Raw genomic sequence first — 23,645 nt, 5'->3', positions numbered from 1 at the left:
GGGTCGGCCTCGCCCGCGGCCGTCGCCCGTCTTCGGGGCGCTGCAGGTCGCCTGGTGCCGCCGTTCCGCAGGCGGGGCCGTCCCGGCCGAGAGCGCCCGTCGGGGGCAAAGAGCGCCGCGGCCGGCAGCCGGCAGCCCTGCCGCGCGCGGCGGCCTTTGGCCCTTTCGCGGCGGCGCCCCGTCTTGCTCCCCCGGCCGAAAGGCGCCCCAGGAAGGGCTGCGAAGGCTGCCCGCGGGGCGGGGGCGGGGGCGCGCCGCGCAGGGCCGGCGGACCCCAGGCGGCCTCCTTCCCCTCCTCGCCGAGGCTGCGGCGGGGCGGCCCTGGGGCGGCGAGGGAAGGAAGGGGCCCGGCCCGGCCCGCGCGCCGCGGAAAGCCCCGCTCCGGCGTGGCCCCGAGTCAGCCGAGGACCGCCGCCCGCGGACCCCCTGCAGGGAGGCGGCGCGACGGGCCACCCGCGGCCCTAGGGCGCCCGGGCGCTACGGCTGCGGCTGCGGCCAGGCGCGCGGGGACTCCATCTCCCGTGACGCTCCGGGCGGCGAGGCGGCCGGGTCACGTGCGCCGCCAGCTGCGAGCGGGTCACCTGACCGACGCCGCGCCCGCCGCGCAGCTCTGGGCCGGCCTGCCAGCGGCGATGGCGAACGTCGCGAACCGGGTGTCGTGGTCCGGCCGGGAGGGAGAGGCCGAGGGCCGCGGGGAGACCACGCCGCTGCTGAACGGCGCGGGCGCGGCCAGGCAGGTGAGCGCTGGCGGGGAGGGGAAGCCCGGCGCGCGGGCAGCGGGGGGCTGAGCCCGCGGACGGGCGGGGCGGGGGGTCGGGGGCTTCCCGAGGGCGACGGGCAGGAGCCGGACCTGCTTCGGGCGTGCGCAGAGTGCCGTTCCCTCCCTACGGGGAATGGCGCGGCTCCGGGATTCCGGGCAAGCTGACCTGGGCCTCAGCGAGGACTAGCCCCTTGCCCGGAGCTAGAGGGACACGTCCCTCCAAGGTGGCGTCCTTCAGGGCCGCCTGGCTGCAGGCAGAGGGACGCTTCGGAGTTTTCCCACCGACAAGCGAGGAGGGGAAGAGGACCAGAGGGCTCCCCTGCCCAGGGGCCCGAGCTCTGGGCTCGGGGCGGCGGGAGGGGGAAGCGGCGGTCGAAAGCGGGGACCGATGGCCGCCAAGGTTCTGCTGTGCCACCCGTGACGGTCCCGCAGCGCTCCCGGAGTCCCTGCGAGTCTGTGGCCCGGCCCGGCCCGCCTCGCAGGGCCAGCCCTGTGGCCGGTCAGGCGGAGCTCGGGGCAAAGGGACCCCCCTTCGTGCCACCCGCGCCCTCGGAGGACGGCTTTGTTTCTGGAGGGGCCCCAAGTGGCGGCTGGCAGAGACAACCCTTGGCTTCTGGCAATCCGTTGGCGATTTCGTCGGCCTCTGGGCACAGGGGGAGCTGCTGTTGGGCCCGGAGAGGGTGCTGGGCATCGCAGAGGCTTCTGGGTGTCTCGGCTGGGCCTGCAAAGTTTGAGTCGAGGCCTCTTGCTGCCCCCTCGCTGGCTGGCCGAGGCAAGCCTTTGGGGGCTCTCCCAGCCGGTTGCCGCCGCGCCCCCCAATAGCCCTTCTCCTTCTATCCGGAGGCTTCCCTCGTTGGCAGATCCATTGCCTGTCAAAATGCTTGCCGGTTCGCTGCTTTAGAACATTTGCGGATGGTCCGACCGAAAAGGGGACGCGCGAGGCCGGACCGTGGGGAGCTGCCTTGCAGGAGGGCGGGTGCCTTTCCTGCCCATCCCGGTATTGATGGCTCCAGCCCTGCCTGCCCGGCGTGTGCTAGATGCGCTGCACTACAGCTCCCATCCCTTCCCCCACCCAGCCTAGCCACGGATCTTCCCCACCCTTGGCTGTTACTGTCTGTGGTCAGGGTGAATGTTTATGAAGGCTACAGCAGCCGCGGCAAGTGGAGTCTGGCGTGGAAGCTAGCTGAGAAGGCCTCATCCACGGATCTGACACACGTGTCTTTTGGAGCACAGAGACCCCTGAGGCCCCTCTGAGAAGCGTCATTGGGGTCCTGTGGGAGATGGCCCTTCTCGTTGCTAACTTTAGAGCTGGACTGATCGGGTGCGGCCTGCGTCTCTTGGCGCAGAGGCCGCCCCTCAGAGGAAGGGTCTGGGGGCTGCCAATTCCTGCAGGCCACGTTCTTTTGTGGCGAAGACGCTGCTGCTGCTCTGCTGGCCACTGGCCTGCTTGGGCTCTTTTTCGGCACCTTCAAAATGTTGATCCGATCAACACACAGAGTTTACATAAAACAATCTCTTTATTGCCTAAAACGTCGCTCTAAATTCCGAGCGTTTAATCGGTCTGCCTGGGCTCCTGCATCGTTCAGTCACAGCAGCGTGATGGAATATTTGAACCTGTTCCCTGTGACTTCTCCGGGACGAATCCTTTCCTGCCTCTCCCCCCGCCCCCCACAGCGCCAGCAGAATGAAGCCTTTCGTTCCCTGCTGGAATGTCACGTGCCAAGTGCTGAAAGAGGAAATGTAAGAACTGTTCATGCTGCAAGATGCTGTCGATGAGGAAAACCCCGTTGCCCCTGCCTTCAGGCGCATTTGGCATCCCAGGGATAAAGCCTTTCTGCCCCTGGATTCCTCCAGCCCCAAAATGAAGCTCAACAGCTCAAGCGACTGACAGAGTTGTCTTTTGCCTCTGCAGCTGACCCCTTCTTCTTCTTCCTCGCGATTTGGGCGCCTGAGCAACGTGGATCTTGAGGACCACCAGGGCCCGGTAAGCAAGGGTCCTGGTGGGAGGTGGAGGGGGGCAGGCAGAAGTGGGGCACGGGAGCGTGGCTACGTCCAGGACCCTGGTTTTGTGTGCTGCGGCATTGACTGCGTTCCGGTACCTTGCAGGACACGGAGGCCTCCCGGTCCCTGCCCAGCGAGATTCCACACAATGACAAACTTCTCTCCCTCAAGTACGAAGTGAGTGCCCCTGAAGTAACCTTCTTCCTGGGGAAAGGGTGGGGTTGGTGGGATCCCGGGAAGGGGATCCCGCTTCTAGTGACCTGGGAGGTGACGCTGGCATTCCTTCGCCTGGGCTGGGGACCCCCGCTTCCCCTGAAGGGTTTCTCCATCTCTTGACCGCCTGCAGAGCTTGGACTATGACAACTGTGAAAACCAGCTCTTCTTGGAAGAAGAGAAGAGGATTAACCACACGGTGAGTCCCCCTCTCCCGGGTATCCGAGACTGGGTGGTCTTGGGTTCTTCCCCTCCTCTCTGGGGCAAAACATCAGGCATGGCTGGGCTTCCTTGGCTCCTCAAGGGAAGCCCAGCGAAGGCAGCTGCTGCTGCAGTTTCCTCTCTCCCTTCCTTCAAGGAACTCGGGGGGCAGGTGGAGGTCTTCCTGGCTGCCTAATTTTATTCTCATCCAGTGCTGTGGCAGAGACTGAAAATGTGCTTCTGGCAGCCAGGTGCAGTTTTGAGTGCTGGATCCCCAGTCCCAATCAGCTCTGCCAGCGCTCCCCAGGAAGCTGGAGGGGGCCAAGGGCTGGGCCAAGGCTTGAAAGGGAGGGGGAGCCCCAGCCCCACATAGAACCAGGGGTGGGAGATCTTGTTTTACCCACGTGAAGTACTTGCAGGGAAAAGACGACGTGAGGTGAGGAAGCCCCGCAGATCTAGAACCCTGCTTTGCCAACGGCCGAGGGCAGAAAGCCCGGGCTGCGTTCTGGGCAGAAAAGCCTGCCTGGGAAACGGCCGGGCTCTGATCAGCTCTCTTCCGATGCAGGCATTCCGGACGGTGGAAATTCAGCGCTGGTTCATCTGTGCCATGATTGGCATCCTCACGGGCCTGGTTGCCTGCTTCATCGACATCATGGTGGAGACCTTAGCTGGGCTCAAGTACAAGCTGGTGAAGGGCAGTATCCTTGGGGGGCCTGGCGGGGCGCAGCCAGGATGAGGCATGTGGTGGCTCTAGCCTCCCCGCTCCCAGGGGGGCTGCGGGGGAATCCAGTCCTCTTCCGTGATATGCCCTTCCTGCCCGCTTCTGCCCACCCTTCCCCCTTTTCTGCCAGTAGCATCTGGAGGGCCGTGGAGAACTGCTTCCCCCAAGCCGCCAGTTGCAATCTCATCTCTGTGGATGGGGCCATTTTGGCTTCATCCGCTGATGATAAAAGCAGATCTGTGAGTGTAGATGCTAAACTAAAAAGCAAACTGTTATCCTAATACGGCAAGCCAAATCTCCGGCTGGGTTGTTTTCCTTCAAGCTTATTTTTGCCCAGATATTGACAAATTCACTGAGACAGGACGCCTCTCCTTCTCTCTGCTGCTCTGGGCCACAGTGAACGCCGGTTTTGTGATGGCCGGCTCCATCATCGTGGCGTTTCTGGAGGTAAGGCTCGGCTCGGCTTCTGCACCCCCCGCCCTGTTGTAGCGGCAGAGCCCCTGCTGACCGGGTCCTTTGCTTCTGCAGCCCGTGGCGGCCGGCAGCGGAATTCCTCAGATCAAGTGCTACCTGAACGGAGTCAAGATTCCCCACGTGGTGCGGCTGAAGGTCAGGGGCGCAGGGTTGTGCGGGGTTGTGGTTCTCCTGCAAGGGCACACACAGACCGACTCTAGCTGTGATGAGGAAGAGTTGTTGTGTGGAGTTACAAGCCTGTGGCTGTGCAGAACTTACCTGGACTTTGAACCGTAAGGAACGCGGGCTGGTTGCTTATAGAGAGGTGGGAAAAAATTGGTTTAAGAGACACATGTGCTTATCGTTTTAAAAAACCAATAATTTGCATTGAAAGTTTGTAGTATAATAAATACAATGAAGTAAAAAAAAATCAGTGAAAGTAGGAAAAAGTGGTGAAAAGGGACAGCCTGGGGCAGGCAGGTACATTCTCGGCTTTGTGCAGCTGCTGTGTGCACGTGTGCACCGCCCAGCTTTGGCGGCCGAAGCAGCAAGCGAGTCAGGGAGGAGCGTGCCTTTCATGGCGCAGAAATGTTTCTGGCAAGGGCCTGGAAGATGGGCGTGGAGTCTAGCATCTGCCCAACCCGGTGGCTGCCCACTTGGAGGGGACAGCAGAGTCCCCCCAAGTGAGCACCGTCTGCGTCCTTCCCTTACAGACCCTGATGGTTAAAGTCTGCGGCGTGATTCTCTCCGTGGTCGGAGGCCTGGCAGTGGGGAAGGTAAAGAAGGAGGGGAGGGAGCTGCCCCAGTGCGGGTGATTTGACACTATTTCCCATTGTGTGCTAGGAAATTCCCCCCGCCCCCCCGCCGACCCCGGTTCAGCCATGGCACTTGCTCTTGGGTGAACTGATACCTGGTTTCGGGCCAGACAGGCTCACTGGAGAAGGGAGAAATCGCTCAGAGCCAGTTATGCTGCTGGTTTGGGTGGACTAGCAAGTGAGGATGGGCGAGAATTGGCATTCCTAGCTGGGGGGCTTTAGACCCCCTCCCCTCGCGTCCGTTTATGAGGACTCCCCGTCTTGTCCTGAAAGCCCCTTTGAAGCCTCTAAGTGCTGCTCCCTGGCTTCCAGGAAGGGCCGATGATCCACTCGGGGGCTGTGATCGCAGCCGGGATTTCTCAGGGTCGCTCGACTTCCTTGAAGAGGGACTTCAGGGTCAGTAGCTTCACCCTGCGAGATCTGGGAGGCAGCCGCTGCAGGGTCTGGGCTGGAGCTGGCCTTCGGGGCGGCCGCTGGGAGCTTCGGTCCCGTCCCCGGCAGGCGGCCAGCAGGGAGGAGAGGCCGGGTGTGGCAAGCTGTGGGCACCGGGCGTCCTGGCTGCATGCAAGCTCCTCGTTTTGTGTGCGTGCAGATCTTTGAATATTTCCGGAGGGACACGGAGAAGCGGGATTTTGTCTCTGCTGGAGCTGCTGCTGGCGTCTCGGCTGCCTTTGGGGCCCCTGTTGGTAAAGCACCTTCCTTCTCCCTCCCTGGGCCTTTCTTTGGCAAAGGTGGGGGCCTCTCTCTGGGCACCCAGTCAGATCAGGAGAAGAGCTGGGGGGTGAGGGCCACGGAGGGCTCCTCAGCCCAGGCTGCCTGGCCCCCGCCCAGGGAGATGGTGCCCGTTCACATGTGCCCCTTCCCCCTCTCTGACAGGCGGGGTCCTCTTCAGCTTGGAAGAAGGCGCTTCCTTTTGGAACCAGTTCCTGACGTGGCGGATCGTGAGTGCCGGGGAGGGGCGGGGGGGCGAGGGGGCACGTCCCCAGCGGGATCTCACTGCTGCCTCTCTCCTCTCTCCCCCCGCAGTTCTTTGCCTCCATGATCTCCACCTTCACGCTGAACTCCGTTCTCAGCATATACAAGGGCAATCCCCTGGACCTCTCCAGCCCGGGCCTCATCAACTTCGGCAGGTTCGATTCTGAGGTAGGGGCCGCCGTCGCGCCTGCCAGAGCCGCTGAATCCACCCTGGCTGCACTTTTGCCTTTCCCACCAAGGCTCCAGGCCCAGCAGGTGCCGCCTGGTCGTCCTGTTTCTTTGTTCTTTGGGGGAAGAGAAAACCAGAACGGCTTGAGCAGGGTGCAGCGCCAGGGAGTTACTGGATTGGCGCTGGAAGTCCCTTTGCGAAACAGCGCGAGCAGTGGAGCCGTAGAGCCTTTCGGAAGAAGCCGTGGTGCCTCCTGTGACCAATCGGCTGGCTGAGGGTTCGGTTGCAGCTCAGCGCCAGGCAGCTGCTGGGTCCCTGACCGCGTTACTCTTCCTGGGGTTCCTGTGCGCTCATTCTTTTCTGGTTGTTTTAGAAAATGGGATACACTTTCCAAGAAATCCCCATCTTCATCTTCATTGGGGTGTTAGGTAAGAAACCTTTTTGGCCTGAAGATCCGGCTTCTCTTTGCCTGCACTTTGCTTGGGAGCTGGGGGACTGGGCCCTTGGAGAAAAGGGCCCTGCTGGTGTTGGGGCTGCTTGTCACACGACAGCATGGGGAGTCTCACGGGAGAGTCTGCGTTTGCCATGAGCCCAAAAGGCCACCCGGCCCGCTGTTTATCAGCGGTGCTTTTTTGCAGGGCAAAACAGATCTCTGCTTTGCCAGCTCCAGACTCTCCTCTTCTGCTGTTCATAACCCAGCTCTTGTCAAGAGCCTGAATTCCTAAACCCTGCAGATATGAAGTGTGTCCTTCAGGGACCAGATCGTGGTAGAAGAGGGGACGGAGGGAAACCCGGGCCTTCAAGATTCTGCTGTCATGCCTTACAACCTAGAAGCAGAGTGCCAGTCCCCTTCCTGATCTAGCCTGCCTTTGGCTGACCTCTTTCCTCCTTCCTGCTGCAGGTGGGATCCTTGGAGCCATGTTCAATGCTCTGAACTACTGGCTGACAATGTTCCGGATCAGGTGAGACCCTGGCAGAGTTTGGCCCTTTAATCTGGGTTTGTTGGGGGCATGGGTGGGGTGCAGGAGAGCTCTGAGTTTTAAATACACCACCAGCTTCCTGCAGATTCCCTTCATGCAGAAGACAGATTCCCAATAGGAAGGACTAGACTTCTTGGTGCAGGAAAGCCGCTTCTGACTGTCTGTGAGCACAAGTACCCAAATCCGCTGCTTTTCCTTGGGGTGCCTTTCATGACACAGATCTGTGGGCAAGGGGTGGGCAAAGGGTTCTTGGTGGCTGCTGCTTGGCCAGGCAGACTCAAAGCAGGGAATCTGGACAGTCCGGCCGTTGCAACAACGGTGACCACAATGAGGCACTGCTGTTGGCCTTTCCTGCCAGATACAGCCGGGCTCAGATAGTTCAGTGGCGAGGGACCTTCTAACTCGTCCTGCTGCCGAGCGAGCTCCAGCTGTGAAGCTGTGTCTGTCCTCGTGGGGCTCTCGGGAATCCATCCAGAACGCTGGAGGAAGCTGGTAGCTTTGGCTGGAAGAGCCGTTCAGGGGCTCGTTTCCATCCCTGAGCAGCGGCTGAGCTGAAACCTGCAGTGCTGCTTTCTGTCTTGGCTCTCTTGAAATGTGGCAGCCGCCTGCCCTCCTTGGCCTCCCGCTTGCTTCCTCGACGCTCTCCTTCCCTGGGACTGGCTTGCTTTCACAGGAAGGAGCAAAACAGCTCCCCTTTCCAGCCACCCAAGGAGGCAGTCTGGAAAGGGGCACCCAATGGAGCTCCTTTCAGGACGCAGATCAAAGGACTTGTTATGTGCGGCACGCTTGCGCGCAGGCCAAGCACGGATGTCAGATGTGTTCAGCAGCTAGTAGAAAACTGGAATGGTATTGTAGGGATCTTCTCTATGGTTTTCTCCCCGGCTACTGAAAAGTTGCGTGTATCTGCAGTAAGGGATAAGAAGCTAGAATTTTGGAACTCTGATTTCCTGGGGCAGGTGGGCGAGGAGGGCTGTGTTACCCGGAGCTGCTCTTCCCCCCGTGTCCCGTGGTGGCTGCAGAGGCCTGGTCTTGTTTGTGAGTGTGCCATCCAGCCTCTGGCTCACCTGGGTTTGGCACCTTGGCTCCCCAGGTACATCCATCGCCCATGTCTGCAGGTGATTGAGTCCATGCTGGTGGGGGCCGTGACAGCAGCTATCGCGTTTGTCCTAATCTACATTTCTGCAGACTGCCAGCCTCTCCAAGACAACAGCATGGCCTACCCTCTGCAGGTGGGCGATCGCTGGGAGGGGGTTTTCCCATGGGGAGGGGTGTTGAGCGGGAAGGAGGTGTGCTCTGCTGGCGAAGGGGCCCCGTCTTTGGGCTCGACAGATGTGCAAGCAGGCAAAGAAGTCCTTGCAGACACCAGACAGGAAGCTGGGGGGGGGCAGGCGTGTGTTCCCCATTTACAAATAGCATTGCATAAATGGAAAAAACGGACTGTCTTACTTCCTTTGGAGAATAAGGCTTGAACCACTGAGTTTCAGTTACACGAAAAGCAGGGGGGTGGCTAAAGATTAGGAAGAACTGCTGTGTTGTTACCATTATTACCACTGCTATTGTTTTCCTAGGATCTTATGCTGCTGCAGTCCCTGCTGACTGGGTGGCTCCCCCCTCCCCTGGCTTGGTATAAGCGATTCGGCAGCTGCTCTGTCTGCCTGAACGCGGGGAGTCCCTCTTCCTCAGAGTCTGAAACACGGAGGGGATGTGCGGGGTGGGGTCGCTGGGCTGGCCGCAGGGCTCGATGCAGTCCCTGCAGTTTTGAGGCTCCCCTGGGATGTGGAGATTGTGCTTTTCCCTGCTTTCCAGTGACGCGGCTTCTCCTCTTCCTCCCCGCCTTCCTTTTCACCAGCTCTTCTGCCCCGATGGGCAGTATAACTCCATGGCCGCTGCCTTCTTCAACACCCCCGAGAAGAGCGTTGTCCGCCTCTTCCATGACCCTCCAGGTCAGCCGCCTCTGTTGCAAGAGCAGTGTGGATACGGCTGAGTCTTAGTTTACCCTAAGCATGGTATCAGGAGCACACTCTACTGGCCGGATTTATACTTGGTGCTGAGTAAGCCTTGGACCACAGTTGAGCAGCCACGGGGGGTACCGAGCAGACCCGGGCAACTCGATGCAGCCTTCCGCGTCTTCCCCGACTGACCTGCCGCCAGGGTTGCGCTCCCTGCCCCTTCGCAAGCTCCCCAACCCCCTGCTCAGGCTCCGAGGCCTCTGCTGCGGCCTCTTGCGCCAGGCAGGCTTTCCGTGCGTCTCCCTAGAAAGGTCTCTTCGGCTGCATGAGAAGCGGCAGCTTCTGTCACTTCTCTGCTCTCGCAGCGAGCAGGCTGCTGCCGCCGCCCCCCCCCCATCTGGCTGCTGAAGTCTGAAGGCTCTGCCAGGTGGCTTGATAGCCCTTTCCCGGATGTTTCTCTAGCACGTGGGGCAAACTGAGGACGCCATCTGTGTTTTCAGAACACCCAGGTCTGGTCAGGCGCGTTTGCTGGCAGGGCTGCTGTAACGCAGATGCTGTTTTAATTAAGGAGGCACCAGGACTGTTTCCCAGCCCAAAGGGGCCCTGTGGGTGTATTGCGGGGCGGGGGCGCGGTGTTTGTTCTCAGATGGGTAGGTGGGTGATGGAGGGAGCAGGAAACTGAAAAGGGAGGGGGCGGCCCATCTTCTGAGGAACCGAGGGGAGCTTCCTCTGGGGTGAGAGGAATGAGCGCCTTCTGTCCCCACCCAGGCACCTATGACCCCATGACCTTGGGCTTGTTTACCCTGGTGTATTTCTTCCTGGCTTGCTGGACCTACGGGCTGACGGTGTCTGCGGGCGTCTTCATCCCCTCCCTCCTGATCGGCGCTGCCTGGGGCCGCCTGTTTGGCATTTCCTTGCCCTACGTTGCCAGCGGTTGGGTAAGGCTCGTGGCTCCTCTTCCCCACAGACGCCTGGAGAAGCCTGAGAGCTTGGATCTCTTGGGGGCCCCAGAAAGGAGGAGTTCCCTTGCAGGGGCCAAGGCCCGAACTGGGGCCCAAGACCTTGGTCTGGGTCGCCTTGCGCTGATCCCGGGTCGGTTTCTCCCCTGTGCTTTCGGAGGGAGCCCCCAGCTGCCGTACTGACCACCTCTTCTCTCCCTTCCAGATCAGGGCTGACCCGGGGAAGTACGCGCTGATGGGAGCAGCAGCGCAGCTGGGTGAGTGTGCAGGATCCAAGGCGAGGGTGCCTCCGTGGGAGGAGGAAGGTGCTGGCTGTGCCTGAGCAGAGTTGACTTCCGGTGTGTGGGGACCTTGGCTCAGGGGTCAAAAGGGCCTTCTGGGCTTTCCTGCTGCGGAGGAGCAGAGCTCAGGGCTGGGGGCGTGCGCGGGACACCCGAGGTGCAGAGGCACCAGAAAGCTGCTGCGGGGCCGGCTGGATCTGCGGTGCTCTCCAGATGGCTTGGACTGCAACTCCTATAATCCCCAGCCCGGGCCCTTTGGCCGCTTTGGCTGGGATCGATGGGATGGATTCAGGGCATCGAGGGGGCGTTGGATGGAAATGACTCTGCGTAAGGCAACTTCCTGGCTGTTTGGGCTCCTGGCTGCGTTGGCCCAAATGCCAGTTGTAACTGACAGGGAAGCAGAGGCCTGTCATGGGGGAGGGAGAAATACCAGCCAGGCTGTTTTGCAGGGGGGATCGTGAGGATGACGCTGAGCCTGACAGTCATTATGATGGAAGCAACGGGCAACGTCACCTATGGGTTCCCAATCATGCTTGTCCTGATGACGGCCAAGATAGTGGGGGACTTCTTTGTGGAGGTAAGAGGCAAGCGCTGCAGATGGATCCTCCTGCCCAGAAACATTCTGTCCTGAAACGCCCGTGGCTGGGAGAGCGCCATCCTCGAGCCCCAGTTTGGTATGACTCAGACAAGACGGGACCCTTCTGTGACTCAGTCCCCCATCCCGACTGGAGCGTGTACTTTCCAGATTCTGTCTGGCAGGACCGTCATCGCACGTCACACAGCGCTTCTTCCGCAAAAACAATTCACTCTGAAAGCCTGGATCATTTTTGCAAAGCAGACCAGGTGGCTAACTTCTGCTGGCGAAGCGTGGCTCTGTCCCCCCACCCTCAGCCTCTGTATCGCAACTGTCTCCCGTCTTCAGACCTGCCTGGGCTGACCCACTTCTCTCCCGTTTCCCCCCCATTCCAGGGCTTGTACGATATGCACATTCAGCTCCAGAGCGTCCCCTTCCTGCACTGGGAGGCCCCGGTCACCTCGCACTCGTTCACTGCCACGTAAGCTGACCAGTCAGCGCCCCGCTTGGCTCACTCCAGGCCTGGCTGGTGCAGAGAAAGGGGATTGGAGGAGACCCGTGTGGCGGAGGGAGGCACTGAGGCCCACCGTCTCTGCACATGGATGAAGGCCTCTTCTCGAGACAGGGTTGGCGCTCCCTGCCGGCCTCGGCGGGGCGACATCTGTCCGGCCGAGAACGGGCTTTTTTCACCTGCGGCTTTCCTCCCGGCAGCCAAGTGATGAGCACCCCGGTCACCTGCCTGCGGCAGAGCGAGAAAGTGGGAACCATCGTGGATATCCTCAGCGATGCAGCTTCGAACCACAATGGGTTTCCTGTTGTTGAGAGTGTCCCTGGCAACGACCAGGTGGGGCAAATGACTGCCTTGGCCTGGCGCCCCGGTTTTGCAGAGGGCTTCTCAGTGGTTTTGCAGGCGGAAGGTGCTGGCATTAGGGGCCTCAGCTGAGAGCAGGGCCGCCTCCTCTCTGAAATGCCAGGGAGCTGCTGGCCCTGGGACAGGCAAGGCCTGCTGCCGGCAGGATCCCGATGGGCGTAGAAGTCTTTCAGTCCTGCGTTCCGGTATTCGTCTCCTAAGTGGCCTCGCAGATATTTTAATCAAAAGCAGAACCTGGTGATAAACCAGTTCGAAGGGTGCAGGAGCAGCAGCAGTCCGGCGTCGGCTGAGGGTTGGGCCGGAGCGGGCCCCTCTGTTTCCCGGGGCTTCCCATTGCAGACCTCTTTGCCTTGCCCAGCGGGCGGGAGCAATCCCTGCCTGTGGGGGGGAGAAAACAGGTTGTGCTGTGACCCATGAACACCTCTCTCGTTGCAGATGATGGGCCTGCGGGGCCTGATCCTGCGCTCACAGCTGATCGTGCTCCTGAAGCACAAGGTGGGGCCTGGGGGCAGGGAGGGGGCTGTCTGATAAAGGGGGCCTGGGCTGGGGTGTGGGAAGCGCAGACACTGGCAGAGAACGGTGCCCGCAGTTGCCAGCTCTCCAGCCAGCGTCCCAGAGTCACGCTTTCAAGTGGTGCTTGGGGGCTCTTAGTGGGAGGGGTACCCAGTCGGTTCTTTCCTGCCTCGGCCTTTTGTGGCGCTCCCCCCCGTGATGCTTCCCGTCTCCATGCAGGTCTTTGTGGAGCGTGCCAGCTTGTCTCTTCGGCAGCGGCGGCTGAAGCTGAAGGACTTCCGGGACGCCTACCCCCGCTTCCCCCCCATTCAGTCAATCCACGTCTCCCAGGACGAGCGCGAGTGCATGATGGACCTGACGGAGTTCATGAATCCCTCGCCGTACACCGTGCCGCAGGTGAAGTGGGTCGGGGCGCGTCGGGTGGCTCCCGTTTGCAGGGGGTGGCCAGGCTTAGCGGGGGGAGCCCAATGCTCCTGAGCTGGGAGCGGGCATCTCGCTTCGGGGTCACCTTGCTTTGGCTGGCTGCAGGAACGGCAGGCTCGGGTGAGCTGATCCACCGGGCTCGGCCCGAGGCTTGGGTGGTCGTGCCTGCTGGCGAGATGGGTTGGGTTGGACTCGTCCCCCAGTCGGAGGGGGAGCAGGGCAGGCTCCCTGGCGAGCAGGGCGAGGGGAGGGCCCCCGGGCCACTGTCACCGGCGCCTTTGTCCCGCGTATGTGCGCCTCCGTCTGACCAGCCCCGGGTTCGGGTTGCAGGAGGCCTCTCTCCCGAGGGTGTTCAAGCTCTTCCGAGCCTTGGGCTTGCGCCACCTGGTGGTCGTGGACAATCAGAACCAGGTAGGCGACCTGCCGTCCTTCGGGTGTGGGAGGAAGAGAGCCTGGCTTGTGTGCGGGGGGGGGGGGGACTCTTGCCAGCCAGCGTGTCTGCACGGAGCTCGTCTGAGAAGCGTGGCAGAGCGTGCACCAGGACCCGCCTTGGGAGCTGAAGCTGGTCGGCCAGGGTTTAGGATTCCCCACTCTTTCCCAGCGTTCGTTCCTTGCCCCACTAAACTTACAGTTGGAAAAGAAGAAAGCCGGGGGAGTGGGGGGACTGAGTGCAGGGGCTCTAAAATGCCTGAGCTCAAATCCTTTCCTTCCAGAGGGTTGGGTTTTGTGCCTGGGGAGGCCACGCCACCGGAGATGGAGATGGAGATGGGGTGGGGAGTTCTTTTGATCCGTCCCAAGGCAGCCCTTGGAGGTGCTTTGGCCCGCCGGAGGAATCTTCCCTCTTTAAGGGAGCTGCTTCTGCAGCTGCTGGGATCATCGCCTTGCCCCTCAAGAGGCAGGGGCTGCTTGCCCAGCCTGAGTGCATGTGCCCCTCTTTCCTTGCAGGTGGTGGGGCTGGTCACCCGGAAGGACCTGGCCCGTTATCGGCTCGGGAAGAAAGGCATCGAGGAGATGCTCCTGGCTAAGACGTGACTTTGCTCAGGGTGCTCAAGACTCGTGTTGTGCGTCAGGCACTTTCAGCCTTCTGCCTCTTGTTCTTGGGGGGCCCAGCAGGGCACCCAGTGCAGATGCCCCGTCAGCTGGGCGCCTGCTTCCCCCTCCTCTGGCCTCCTTGGTGCTCCCCTCTCCCCAGCACCCTTTTTCAGCTGCCCTGTGCGGGGTGGGGTTTGCTGTGAGCTCCGCAGAGACATGGGGGGCTCCAGAGAGTGGTGGCGCCAGGTAGACCCATTTCTGTTACAACCTGGGCTTGGCATGTATTTTCGTTTGTATTTTTCGCTCATGGGTTTTCAGCGAGCTTTCCCCAGCCCAGCACTCACCAACTGTGCCTTCGGAGACCCTCACCAGCCGCAAAAGGACACGCCGCTTGTACACAGGAACCGTCCCGAGCAGGCTCAAAACCCTGGCTGCATCAGCTCCCTTCCCTCCAGCTTGGGGGGGGGTCGCTTGGCCTGGGGGTCATCCCCAGACTTGCTCTTTTCCAGGTGTTCACACTTTTCTCTCTGTGGTTGAAACGGACCAAGCAAGGCTGGTCTTCGCACCAGTGCACAGAGCATCAGGATGGGGCCGGCTGTTTCCACACTTGGAAGTGTGCAGATGGCATTGTGCACAGGTTGGCTTGCACAGCTGCACCTCAAAAGTCCTTTTTTTGTGCTGAAATAAACATGAACAAGCTTTTTCTCCCTCCTTCTATTGGATCTTCTTGTTGCCCTGGCTGTGCCACCACATGGATTGAAGAGGGATGGGGCACGCAAGAAACGGAGCCAGAAGAAAAATGCGTCCTGCAAGTCAGGGCAAAGCACTTCAGGGAAGCCTGGTTGCCAAGGCCAGCGGGTATTAAAGCATAGTATGGCCCCTTCATAAACGCATCCCTGCTCCAGCCTGGTTTATTTGGGCCCTGCCCTGCCCAGAAGGCTCTGTGTGGATGGAGGAGAGTAAGGGGGTAAAACTTAAGTTCGCTCCAGTTGTGTTTTGAATGCATAGGTTTCTGGTGCTTTTTCCACTTCCCATCTACCCTCCAGTCCTCAGATTCCCTGGTGGTCTCCCATCCAAGGACTAACTGGGCAGCGGGGCTACCTTCTCTGTGCTGCAACTCCACCTGCACAGTGTTGTGGCAGTGCACAAGTTCCATATTGTGTCTGATGGTAATAAAGTTACCTTTTCCATTCTGGCCACCTTCTGAGAAGAATAATTCTGCACTGACGGAATCCAAGAATGCAGCCCTGGCTGAAACACCAGTAGCATCTCTCTCCTGTCATGGGCCCTCGATTTTGAACCTCCTTGATTAGGTGGGGTTCCCATGTGTCAGGCCATCTTTTTCTTTAAATGCTGTCCTGGGCCCAGCACTCTTCAACGTTTTCACGCGTGACTTAGACAACGAGCGCTCCTCAAATCTGCAGATGACACGAAGCTGGGGAGGACTGCCAACCCTTAGAAGACAGGCTCAGGGTTCAAAGGATCTTGATAGACATTGGGCTCTACCCAACAAAATGCTGTTTGGTGGAGAGAAATGTAGGGTTCTGCCCCTAGGCAGGAAAACCAGATGCACAGGTGCAGGATAGGTGGGGCCTGGCTTAGTTGTCATCCTTCCGAGGAGGAGATCGCAGATAATCCTGGTAGGCCACAGATTAAATATGAGCTGCACCTGCCAAAAGCAGCAATGTGATCTTGGGCAGCACCAACAGGCATAACGTCAGGTCTGGAGGAAGCGATAGCTCTGCCGTGCGTTGTGCTGGTCAGACGGCAGCTGGAACCTGTGTCGAGTTTCGGTTGCCCCAGAACAAGGAGGATGCTAGGAAGCGGAAGGAGCGGCAAAGATGGTGAGGGGCTCGGAGGCTTAAAAGCTGTCAGGGACCATGAAAGGAACTGGGTGTGTGTAGCCTAAAGAAGGGAAGGCGAAGGGGAGACGCGGCGACAGTCTTCCAATACTTGAAGGGCTGTAGATTTATTGTCCGCGGCGCCCTGAGGTAGGACAAGGACTGATGAGCGGAAGATTTGCGGGGGAGATCAAACTGCCCCCAGATGACTTTCTGGGATTGGGGGCCGGGGCAGAAAGGATGTGTGACGCTCCAACTGTCTCCCCCACCCCAAGAAGCAGATTCCCAGCACCAAAGCCAGAAGTCTCTTAGCAACCGCCCTTACCGTGGTCACATTGTGACACACCTGAGAGCTGGCACCATCTGGTAGGCCCACGGGCCCATTTTTCCTAGCTGGCCCACTGGCCGCCCCACAGGTGGTAGAGATGGGGAGAGGACGTAGTGTGCAAGAGGGACCATGAGATATGGATACGTGGCTTTGGTGCTCAGTTCCCTGGTGCTGCAGAAGGACCTCGGCGGAGGGCCTTCCCTCCGTGGAAGGACAGCTGGGGAAGCAGAAGGGAAAGATGGTCCTGTCAGGTCCTGCCCGGAAGGGAACAAGCTGCTACACTTTCACGACGCGTTATGTTCGCAGCTGGGCTTTTGCTGGGTCTCCGAGTCCTCCTGGGGATTCCCCCTGGCAGGGGCGGCCATGCTGCTGCTGTGGCTGGTGGTTGAAATTTGGGCCTCCTCTTGCCTAGCCACGCTGCAAGTCAGGCCGCGGCAGCCCGTCACCACGGAGAGCTGCCTGACGCAGCAGACCTCGCCTTCCTCGGTAAAGAGACAGGTTTGCTTAAGCGCGTTCTGTTGTCTGATGCGGCCCGGTCCCGGGGACCTGCGCAGCTTGCGCACCCCCTCCGGTCTATGGCTTCGTCTAACCAGAAGCACCAATAAGCCACTCCTGCCCGCCTGCCTGTGAGCTTAGCCCAGCCCGCAAACTGCACTAAAGACCCCCCTATAGCTGCAGAATGAAACCCTGGATTTGGAAATGACCGAGAAGTAGAGAGGCAGCAGGGAGATCGGTCGCCGTAACCACCACCTCTACTTCCATGCATGATTTTGGTGAGCTCCGTGAGCGTCGAGCAGACCGACCTCTTGAGAACAAGGGACCAGCCAGGCAGGGTCAAAGCAAACGCCCATCAGTCCAGCTTCCTGTTTCCACAGTTGCTGGCAAGATGCCCCCGGAGCTGACAGGGAGCAGGAAGGCCGTAGCCCTCCACTGCTGTGCTTCACGGGTAGACTGCCTCTGACCACGGGGAGGCCATCTCTTGCTGGCACAGCACATGTCATCCAAATATTGGTAAGGCAGTTAGAAGATAAGTGACAACTGGCCACGTTGTCCTTTAACCTAGTTGAGACCAGTTGTATTTTGGAGGGGACTGGGCTTAATCCAGGCACAGGTCCCTGGGGAACAGACTGTTGGTCTAGATGGGCCTCTGAGTTGACTCAGAGCATCATGGCTTTTTTGAAGATGATTGACTGACTGTCCCATACAAGCACATCTCAACATGGTTTACTATAAAATTACAACATTTGGTAACAGAAATTAAACAATATAAACCATATCCATTTAAAAAGTGTGTGACCGTGTGTCTGTCTGGGGGAAGGAAACCAGAAGCCAAGGACCAGTTCACCCACCATTCACCCAGAGGAGGCCTGAGCAGGTGAAGGCGGGCACCAAAAAGAGACAGTTGTGGGGAGCCCTCCAGAGCGCAGACACCAACTCAGCAAAGCCCTCAGCCCCATCCAGAACTGCCAGATGGCACCCTGGCAGGCAGCAGAAGCAACCAGGGCATCTGGAGTAATGCTAAAGGCAGTGGGTCAGGGAGCCTGGACTGAGAGTCGAGGCTGGCTGGGCCAGAAGCTCCTGTGCCCGAGGGCGGCTGGCTCCTCTCCCCTCGTGCTGGGGCCGTGTTAGACGACGGTAGCCCTGATCCAGAAGGAATCTGGTGGCATCCCTTCCGACTAATGCATTTTATTAAGTTTGTTGTGATTTTCATCTCGTATGTCAAGCCTCTAGGATGCCAGAAGGCACCTACTCTATAAGAAAATTTGAAACCCAGTAATATTTTTTCTCCATTACACAGCCCGAAGCAGAGTCTGAAGAGGAGAGAGAAAAAGACTTTCAAATAACACAAACAAAACGTACGTTTATTCCAACTTCATCTTCCTTTAGAGTAGATGTGGTCCCCAGTAACATCATTTTAATGTTCACCAGAGATTGGTTGCCTTTTGTATGGTGACTGGGTGCTGATGGCGCAGGGGACCCTCCCCATGACGTCCCACCCAGAACGCTCCCGTTTTTTCCCATCCTCAGCAGATTTTCACATTTTGCTGACATAACAGGCCTTTTGCCAAATCTTGAATTTCTGCAGTTTTGTAACTCAAATTTAGGACTGCTCCAAAGACATTATCAATCCAATTCTTTATCAGTCTGAAATGATAGATTATTGGCAGTTTTTTTCTTTTAAATGGCAGTTATTCAAGGCAACTTGATAGAGAAGTTTTAAAAGTATTTTCTATAAGTAGATTATTAAGATAAAAATAAACTTCTAAATATATACTTTTTTGTCACAGACTCCAGTTGCATTTGTGGGAAGCAACTAACATCTGATTTTGAAAGGTAGGTGAAATCTTGCTGTCTCTGCAAGAGGCCAGGGTTCTTTGCAACTGTATTTTCTGCTAGTCTCAATGAGAATTTGGGTAAAAACAGAGAGACTTCTTTGTGGGTGCCAAAGCTGCGAGGAGGAGCTGCCATGGTTTGGGCCCCCTGTGTTGCTATGGGGCACTGGGTTACCCAGTGGAGCTGGCCAGGCAGTTTCACATATCTGGGCATCATAAAACACGCCTCCCAATTCACAGCAGTGCTTTAGAGAAGGTAAGTTCTGAAGAATTTTCTGAAGGCAGAAGTTTTCCCAGCAGGGAAGAAATATGCATATTGCAGAAATGCAGCGAGCAGCAAACCAAGGTTATGAAAGGGCTGGTTTCAACGCAGGTGAACCGTTGCTTCTTTTCCCCTTTTTCCCTCTCCTGAGTCCAGCTTCAGCTTAAATGTTTTTTTCTTAAGTGGGGTCATCTGGAAGTGGAAATACTTTTTTCTTGTCCAACACGTAAGGAAATGTTGCTTTCTCTTATTTTCTAGTTATGAACCACCTTGTGAGGTGCACAGAGATCCTTATGAGCCATACCAAAGCCTGGGAAGAGAGTGTCAAGAGGAGAGCTTGTATCCAAAGCACGACCCGTGTCCACCTCCTCTGTTAAGGAGCAACGTGATTCTGGGAAAGCGCTCTTCCTCCTCCTCCTCTTTCGGCTCTTCCTTCTGCTTGCCGCTTCTAAAACACATGAGCCTGCGCTGCCGTGCAGCTAGAGATGTCTCACCAACAATGCTAGGTTCTTCAGATATTTCAGAAACCAACAGCTCTGATTCTTCTTCCTCTGAATTGAAGGATCTTTACCTGAAGAAAGGGAAACGTGGGCCATCATTTATCCCATTACTCCCTGAAAAATGTCCTGAAATAAAAGGACCCCCATTGCTTCCGGAAAGACGTCCTGAAATAAAAGGAGCCCCACAGACTTCTTTTGCGCAAATAAATATTCTCCAGAGCTCTACTGTCGAAAAAAAGGATCACGTTGTCTTGGTGGAGAAATCTTTTGAAATCCGCATGGGGGCTATGCCAGCATCCATGGCCACCACCTCTCCTCCCAGATTAATGATCGCGGATAAAGAGGAGACAGGAGACAAACCTTTGGGTCTACCCTTGCTGGATCAAATGGCCTTCCAGTGTCTTGACATCAGGATGAAAGAGCAGAAAGAGAAACCTTACAATACAATGGAGAAATCCACCCCCAAAACTTCTTCTCAAAAAGAGAAAGAGCCCACCAAGCCAAATGTTACTACAGACTCTGCCGGTACGCTCCCTGACTCAGAGAAAATTCCATTTGTTCTAAAGGCAATGGATGAGAAAAGCAGAGGCTTCTTGGAATTTCACATCAAGAAGAAAATGGTTCAGAGACGGTGTGGGGTTCCCACCATGGTCACCAAGTCTGTGAACCAGTTTCAGTCTCTGAAAAACCCATTCCATGTGGATCCTAAAAGACCCACACAAAACGTTTTACTAATACCGAGCAATGCTGAAGCTCCAGCACACCTTCACCTTCCACCCAGAAATGCCATGGCTGTCTACATGAAATCTTTACAGGTATCTCCAAGAACCGAAGGGTACTACATTTTCCACAAAGTAGACCCAGAAGAAATCAGAAAAGTGGCCTTCTATACTCCTGGGAAGAAGCTAGGCCTTAAAACAAGAGATTCCCAGAGAACCCAAAGGAATTATGTTCTTTTCTCGGTGGAGCCAGAAAAACTCAGGAAGCTGCTTTTCCATTTAACTGTCAAAATGGTGGAAATTCAAAAGGGAGCCTTTCCTGAAATGGTTGAGAATTCCTTCCGCATCTTCAATATTCTTTCTGTAAAGCCTCTGCCGAAACTGATTCATTTTGGCAACAAAATCCCAAGGCCCAAACACCTCTCGCTCTCCTTTGTTGCCAGAGAAGCACTTTGCATCATTGACCTTAATATCAGTCACAAATACGTGGTCTACACCTGGGGAATCCCAACGCTGCATTCAAAATCTATGGAAAAGACAACCTTGGGGATTTCAAAGCTGATGGAGCATCCAACCAGCACAGAGGAGAAAGTTTCACAGAAGCCGCACACTCCCGTAATGGTCCTAAAGAGTCCCAAGAGGAGACCCTCATCTCCTGGGATTGAATTAAAGCAAATTCTCCTAATCCCAGAGCCACAAAAGCCCCAGGGCTCACTTTTCCCCTGTCCAGCTCCTGCAGAAGAATCTCAGGATGTGTATTTCACAGATCTCTTTAAACAGACCACTTTGGCTCCTGGTGTTCCCTCTGAAAATGATGAACACCCCCCACGGTCACTGGCGGTTTCTCTTAGGGATACCACCACCCAGCAACGCACTGAAACAGACGTACAAGGTGAAGGGATCCAGTTTAAGAAAGCGGTTCTTGTGTTGCCTCTTAACAAAAGACAAGGACCAGCCGGTAGAAACAACACTAGCACCAAGCATGGAGCACTGATGGAGAAAACAACTGATGGTAAAATCAGGACTCTGAAAGATGCGAACCTGCAGGAGGAGCTACAAGACCGAACGTGCTCCACAGATTTCGCAGCTCCCCTTAAGAAAGGAGTGAAGGCAGATGGAAAAGAGGCAGGAAGCAAGGAAGATGGGAACCAACAGGCAGGTGTGGAAGGAACGTTGCGTTACACGGCTCTCCCATCATCCACTGACAAAGGAGCAAGGACAGGAAGCAAAAAAGATGGGAACCAACAGGCAGGTGTGGAAGGAACGCTGCGTTACACGGCTCTCCCACCATCCATGGAGAAAGCAGCAAGGACAGGAAGCAAAAAAGATGGGAACCAACAGGCAGGTGTGGAAGGAACGTTGCGTTACACGGCTCTCCCATCATCCACTGACAAAGGAGCAAGGACAGGAAGCAAAAAATATGGGAACCAACAGGCAGGTGTGGAAGGAACGCTGCGTTACACGGCTCTCCCACCATCCACTGACAAAGGAGCAAGGACAGGAAGCAAAAAAGATGGGAACCAACAGGCAGGTGTGGAAGGAACGTTGCGTTACACGGCTCTCCCATCATCCACTGACAAAGGAGCAAGGACAGGAAGCAAAAAAGATGGGAATCAACAGGCAGGTGTGGAAGGAACGCTGCGTTACACGGCTCTCCCACCATCCATGGAGAAAGCAGCAAGGACAGGAAGCAAAAAAGATGGGAACCAACAGGCAGGTGTGGAAGGAACGTTGCGTTACACGGCTCTCCCATCATCCACTGACAAAGGAGCAAGGACAGGAAGCAAAAAAGATGGGAATCAACAGGCAGGTGTGGAAGGAACGCTGCGTTACACGGCTCTCCCACCATCCATGGAGAAAGCAGCAAGGACAGGAAGCAAAAAAGATGGGAACCAACAGGCAGGTGTGGAAGGAACGTTGCGTTACACGGCTCTCCCATCATCCACTGACAAAGGAGCAAGGACAGGAAGCAAAAAAGATGGGAACCAACAGGCAGAGCTGGAAGGAACGCTGCGTTACACGGCTCTCCCACCATCCACGGAGAAAGCAGCAAGGACAGGAAGCAAGGAAGATGGGAACCAACAGGCAGAGCTGGAAGGAACGCTGCGTTACACGGCTCTCCCGCTGTCAGGAGCAGAGGCGGATGGCGAAATAACTGTAGCTGAACAAGCAAGGAGCGGACAGAGATTTTCTGACAGGGTTTTCCCATCTTCTCGTAGCACAAAGGACGCTGCTGCTGCTGGCGAACGAAAGGCTGGAGCCAAGGCAGCCAGGGCCTCCCAGAAGGAAGCGGCGGGAAGACGACCCTCTTGCGGGCCCCCCAAGACCAGAGCGAAGGCCGGTGGAAAGGAAGCTGGGTTTAAGAAAGCCCGGACCGGCCAGAAGGGGACGGAAAGGGCACCACGCGGGGAGCGGCTCTCCCTTTCCCTGGGCGCCCGCGGGGCGGGGAGCAGGCGCGGGCCGCGGGAGGCCCCCATCGCCAGGGCCAGCCTCTTCTTCGAGCTGGACGTGGCCAGGGAGAAGCTGAACCTGCACCTGCAGAAGAAGGTGGAGGCGGCCCTGCGCCCGCGGCAGAGCGCCGGGCTGCGGCTCAGCGTGCAGGAGGGCCCGGGGCCCCCGCCGCGCCCGCGCCGGCCCTTCTGCTACGTCTGCATGCCGCCGGACGGCCGCGGCGCCGCGCTCCGGACGGTGTGCTGGGCGCTGCCGCAGCGGATCCTGGACATGAGCGGCGGCCGCGTGCCCCAGGTCGCGCGCTTCGAGAGCGGGAGCGAGCCCGGCGGCGGCGCGCGGGGGGCCCGGCCCCGGGGCCGCCGGCCAGAGGGACCGGCGGGCGCGCGGGCGGGCCGGGGCCATTAAACCGTTTGCTCCACAGCCGAGTCCGGGGCTGCTTTCCGCCCGCTCGGCCGGGCCGGCAGCGGCCTGGCTTCCTCGTCCGGCGTCCCGCAGGCAGCGGCGCACCCCGCGAGGCCTCCTCCCGCTCGCCGGGCGCGCCCCGCGTCGCGTGAACGCAGCGCGGGCTCCCGGCAGGCCAGCCCGCGCGAAGCGGCCACCCGCTGCCGAACCGCCGCCGCGCAACGCTCCCGAGCCCCGAGCCCGGCCCTGAAGCGCGGCCGAGGGCGGCGACGGCGACGGCGACGGCGACGGCGACTCCCCGAGCGGCGGGGGGACGCGGGGCGCCTGCGCACGAAGGCCCGGCTGCCCTTTCTGCGTTTGCGCGGCGAGGCGCCGCGACGCCAGGCCTGCCCTTCCTTCGGAACCCGCTTCGGGGCGGAGCGTCTCACGCAGGCCCGGCGGGGGCATGCGCGCGCAGGTCTCGGGAGCGGCGCCAGCCTAGATGGGAGCGAAGCGCTCCGTTCAACGCAGGCGCGGTGGCCAAGTGGTAAGGCGTCGGTCTCGTAAACCGAAGATCACGGGTTCGAACCCCGTCCGTGCCTCGCGAGTTCCAACAGGCCCTTGGCTGCCCCGGCGGGGGCGACAGGAATAGGAGGGGCTCATTTTTAGGGCGCTTCAGCGGCCGCAGGCGGCGGCGCTGGTTCCCACGTGCGGGCGGACACGGAGCCCCCTTCGCCGCTCGGCCCGTCCGGGGGAGGGGGTGGGAGGGCTTACTTCTTGCGCAACGGTCTCCCCAGGCGTGAGCTCTGCCTTCCCGGCTAGGAAGGAAGGAGGGGGGCGCCGGAGCCGCGCGTTCTGCCCACGCGTGTCGCGGGGCAGGCACCGTCCCTTTTCTTCGGGCGCTCCTGCCCCCCGTGCCAGACTGGCGGGCAGCCCCGGC

The 23,645-nt window shown here is 58.5% G+C and overlaps 2 protein-coding genes and 1 non-coding gene across 3 annotated transcripts; all 3 read left to right on the top strand.

Annotated features, from left to right (window-relative positions):
* Positions 1–20: 20 nt before the first annotated feature.
* Positions 21–15,051, top strand: CLCN7 (Cl-/H+ antiporter 7). Its single transcript, XM_088147864.1, has 25 exons — positions 21–737; positions 2,673–2,744; positions 2,867–2,938; positions 3,108–3,173; positions 3,741–3,873; positions 4,234–4,343; positions 4,425–4,505; positions 5,063–5,125; positions 5,477–5,560; positions 5,757–5,850; positions 6,041–6,105; positions 6,191–6,307; positions 6,682–6,736; positions 7,210–7,270; positions 8,379–8,517; positions 9,138–9,231; positions 10,006–10,175; positions 10,402–10,453; positions 10,927–11,054; positions 11,447–11,532; positions 11,763–11,895; positions 12,358–12,417; positions 12,655–12,831; positions 13,189–13,269; positions 13,804–15,051. The coding sequence occupies exons 1-25, from the start codon at positions 633–635 to the stop codon at positions 13,888–13,890; spliced, it is 2,385 nt and encodes a 794-aa protein (XP_088003990.1). The 5' UTR covers positions 21–632; the 3' UTR covers positions 13,891–15,051.
* Positions 15,052–16,188: 1,137 nt separating this feature from the next.
* On the top strand, positions 16,189–23,272 carry LOC148214799 (uncharacterized). The gene is made up of 5 exons (XM_088147760.1): positions 16,189–16,685; positions 18,913–21,404; positions 21,684–22,088; positions 22,206–22,655; positions 22,746–23,272. The coding sequence occupies exons 1-5, from the start codon at positions 16,189–16,191 to the stop codon at positions 23,270–23,272; spliced, it is 4,371 nt and encodes a 1,456-aa protein (XP_088003886.1).
* TRNAT-CGU (transfer RNA threonine (anticodon CGU)) lies at positions 23,236–23,307 on the top strand. Its single transcript has one exon. It is a non-coding gene; the product is annotated as a tRNA-Thr (tRNA).
* The last annotated feature ends 338 nt before the right edge of the window (positions 23,308–23,645 follow it).

Source organism: Python bivittatus, unplaced genomic scaffold (assembly GCF_059951505.1).
Source record: "Python bivittatus isolate LINGU-HERP-01145 unplaced genomic scaffold, Pbiv_v1 ctg000560_np1212, whole genome shotgun sequence".
Classification (NCBI taxonomy): Eukaryota; Metazoa; Chordata; class Lepidosauria; order Squamata; family Pythonidae; genus Python; species Python bivittatus.
This window is presented reverse-complemented; position numbering and strand designations above follow the sequence as displayed.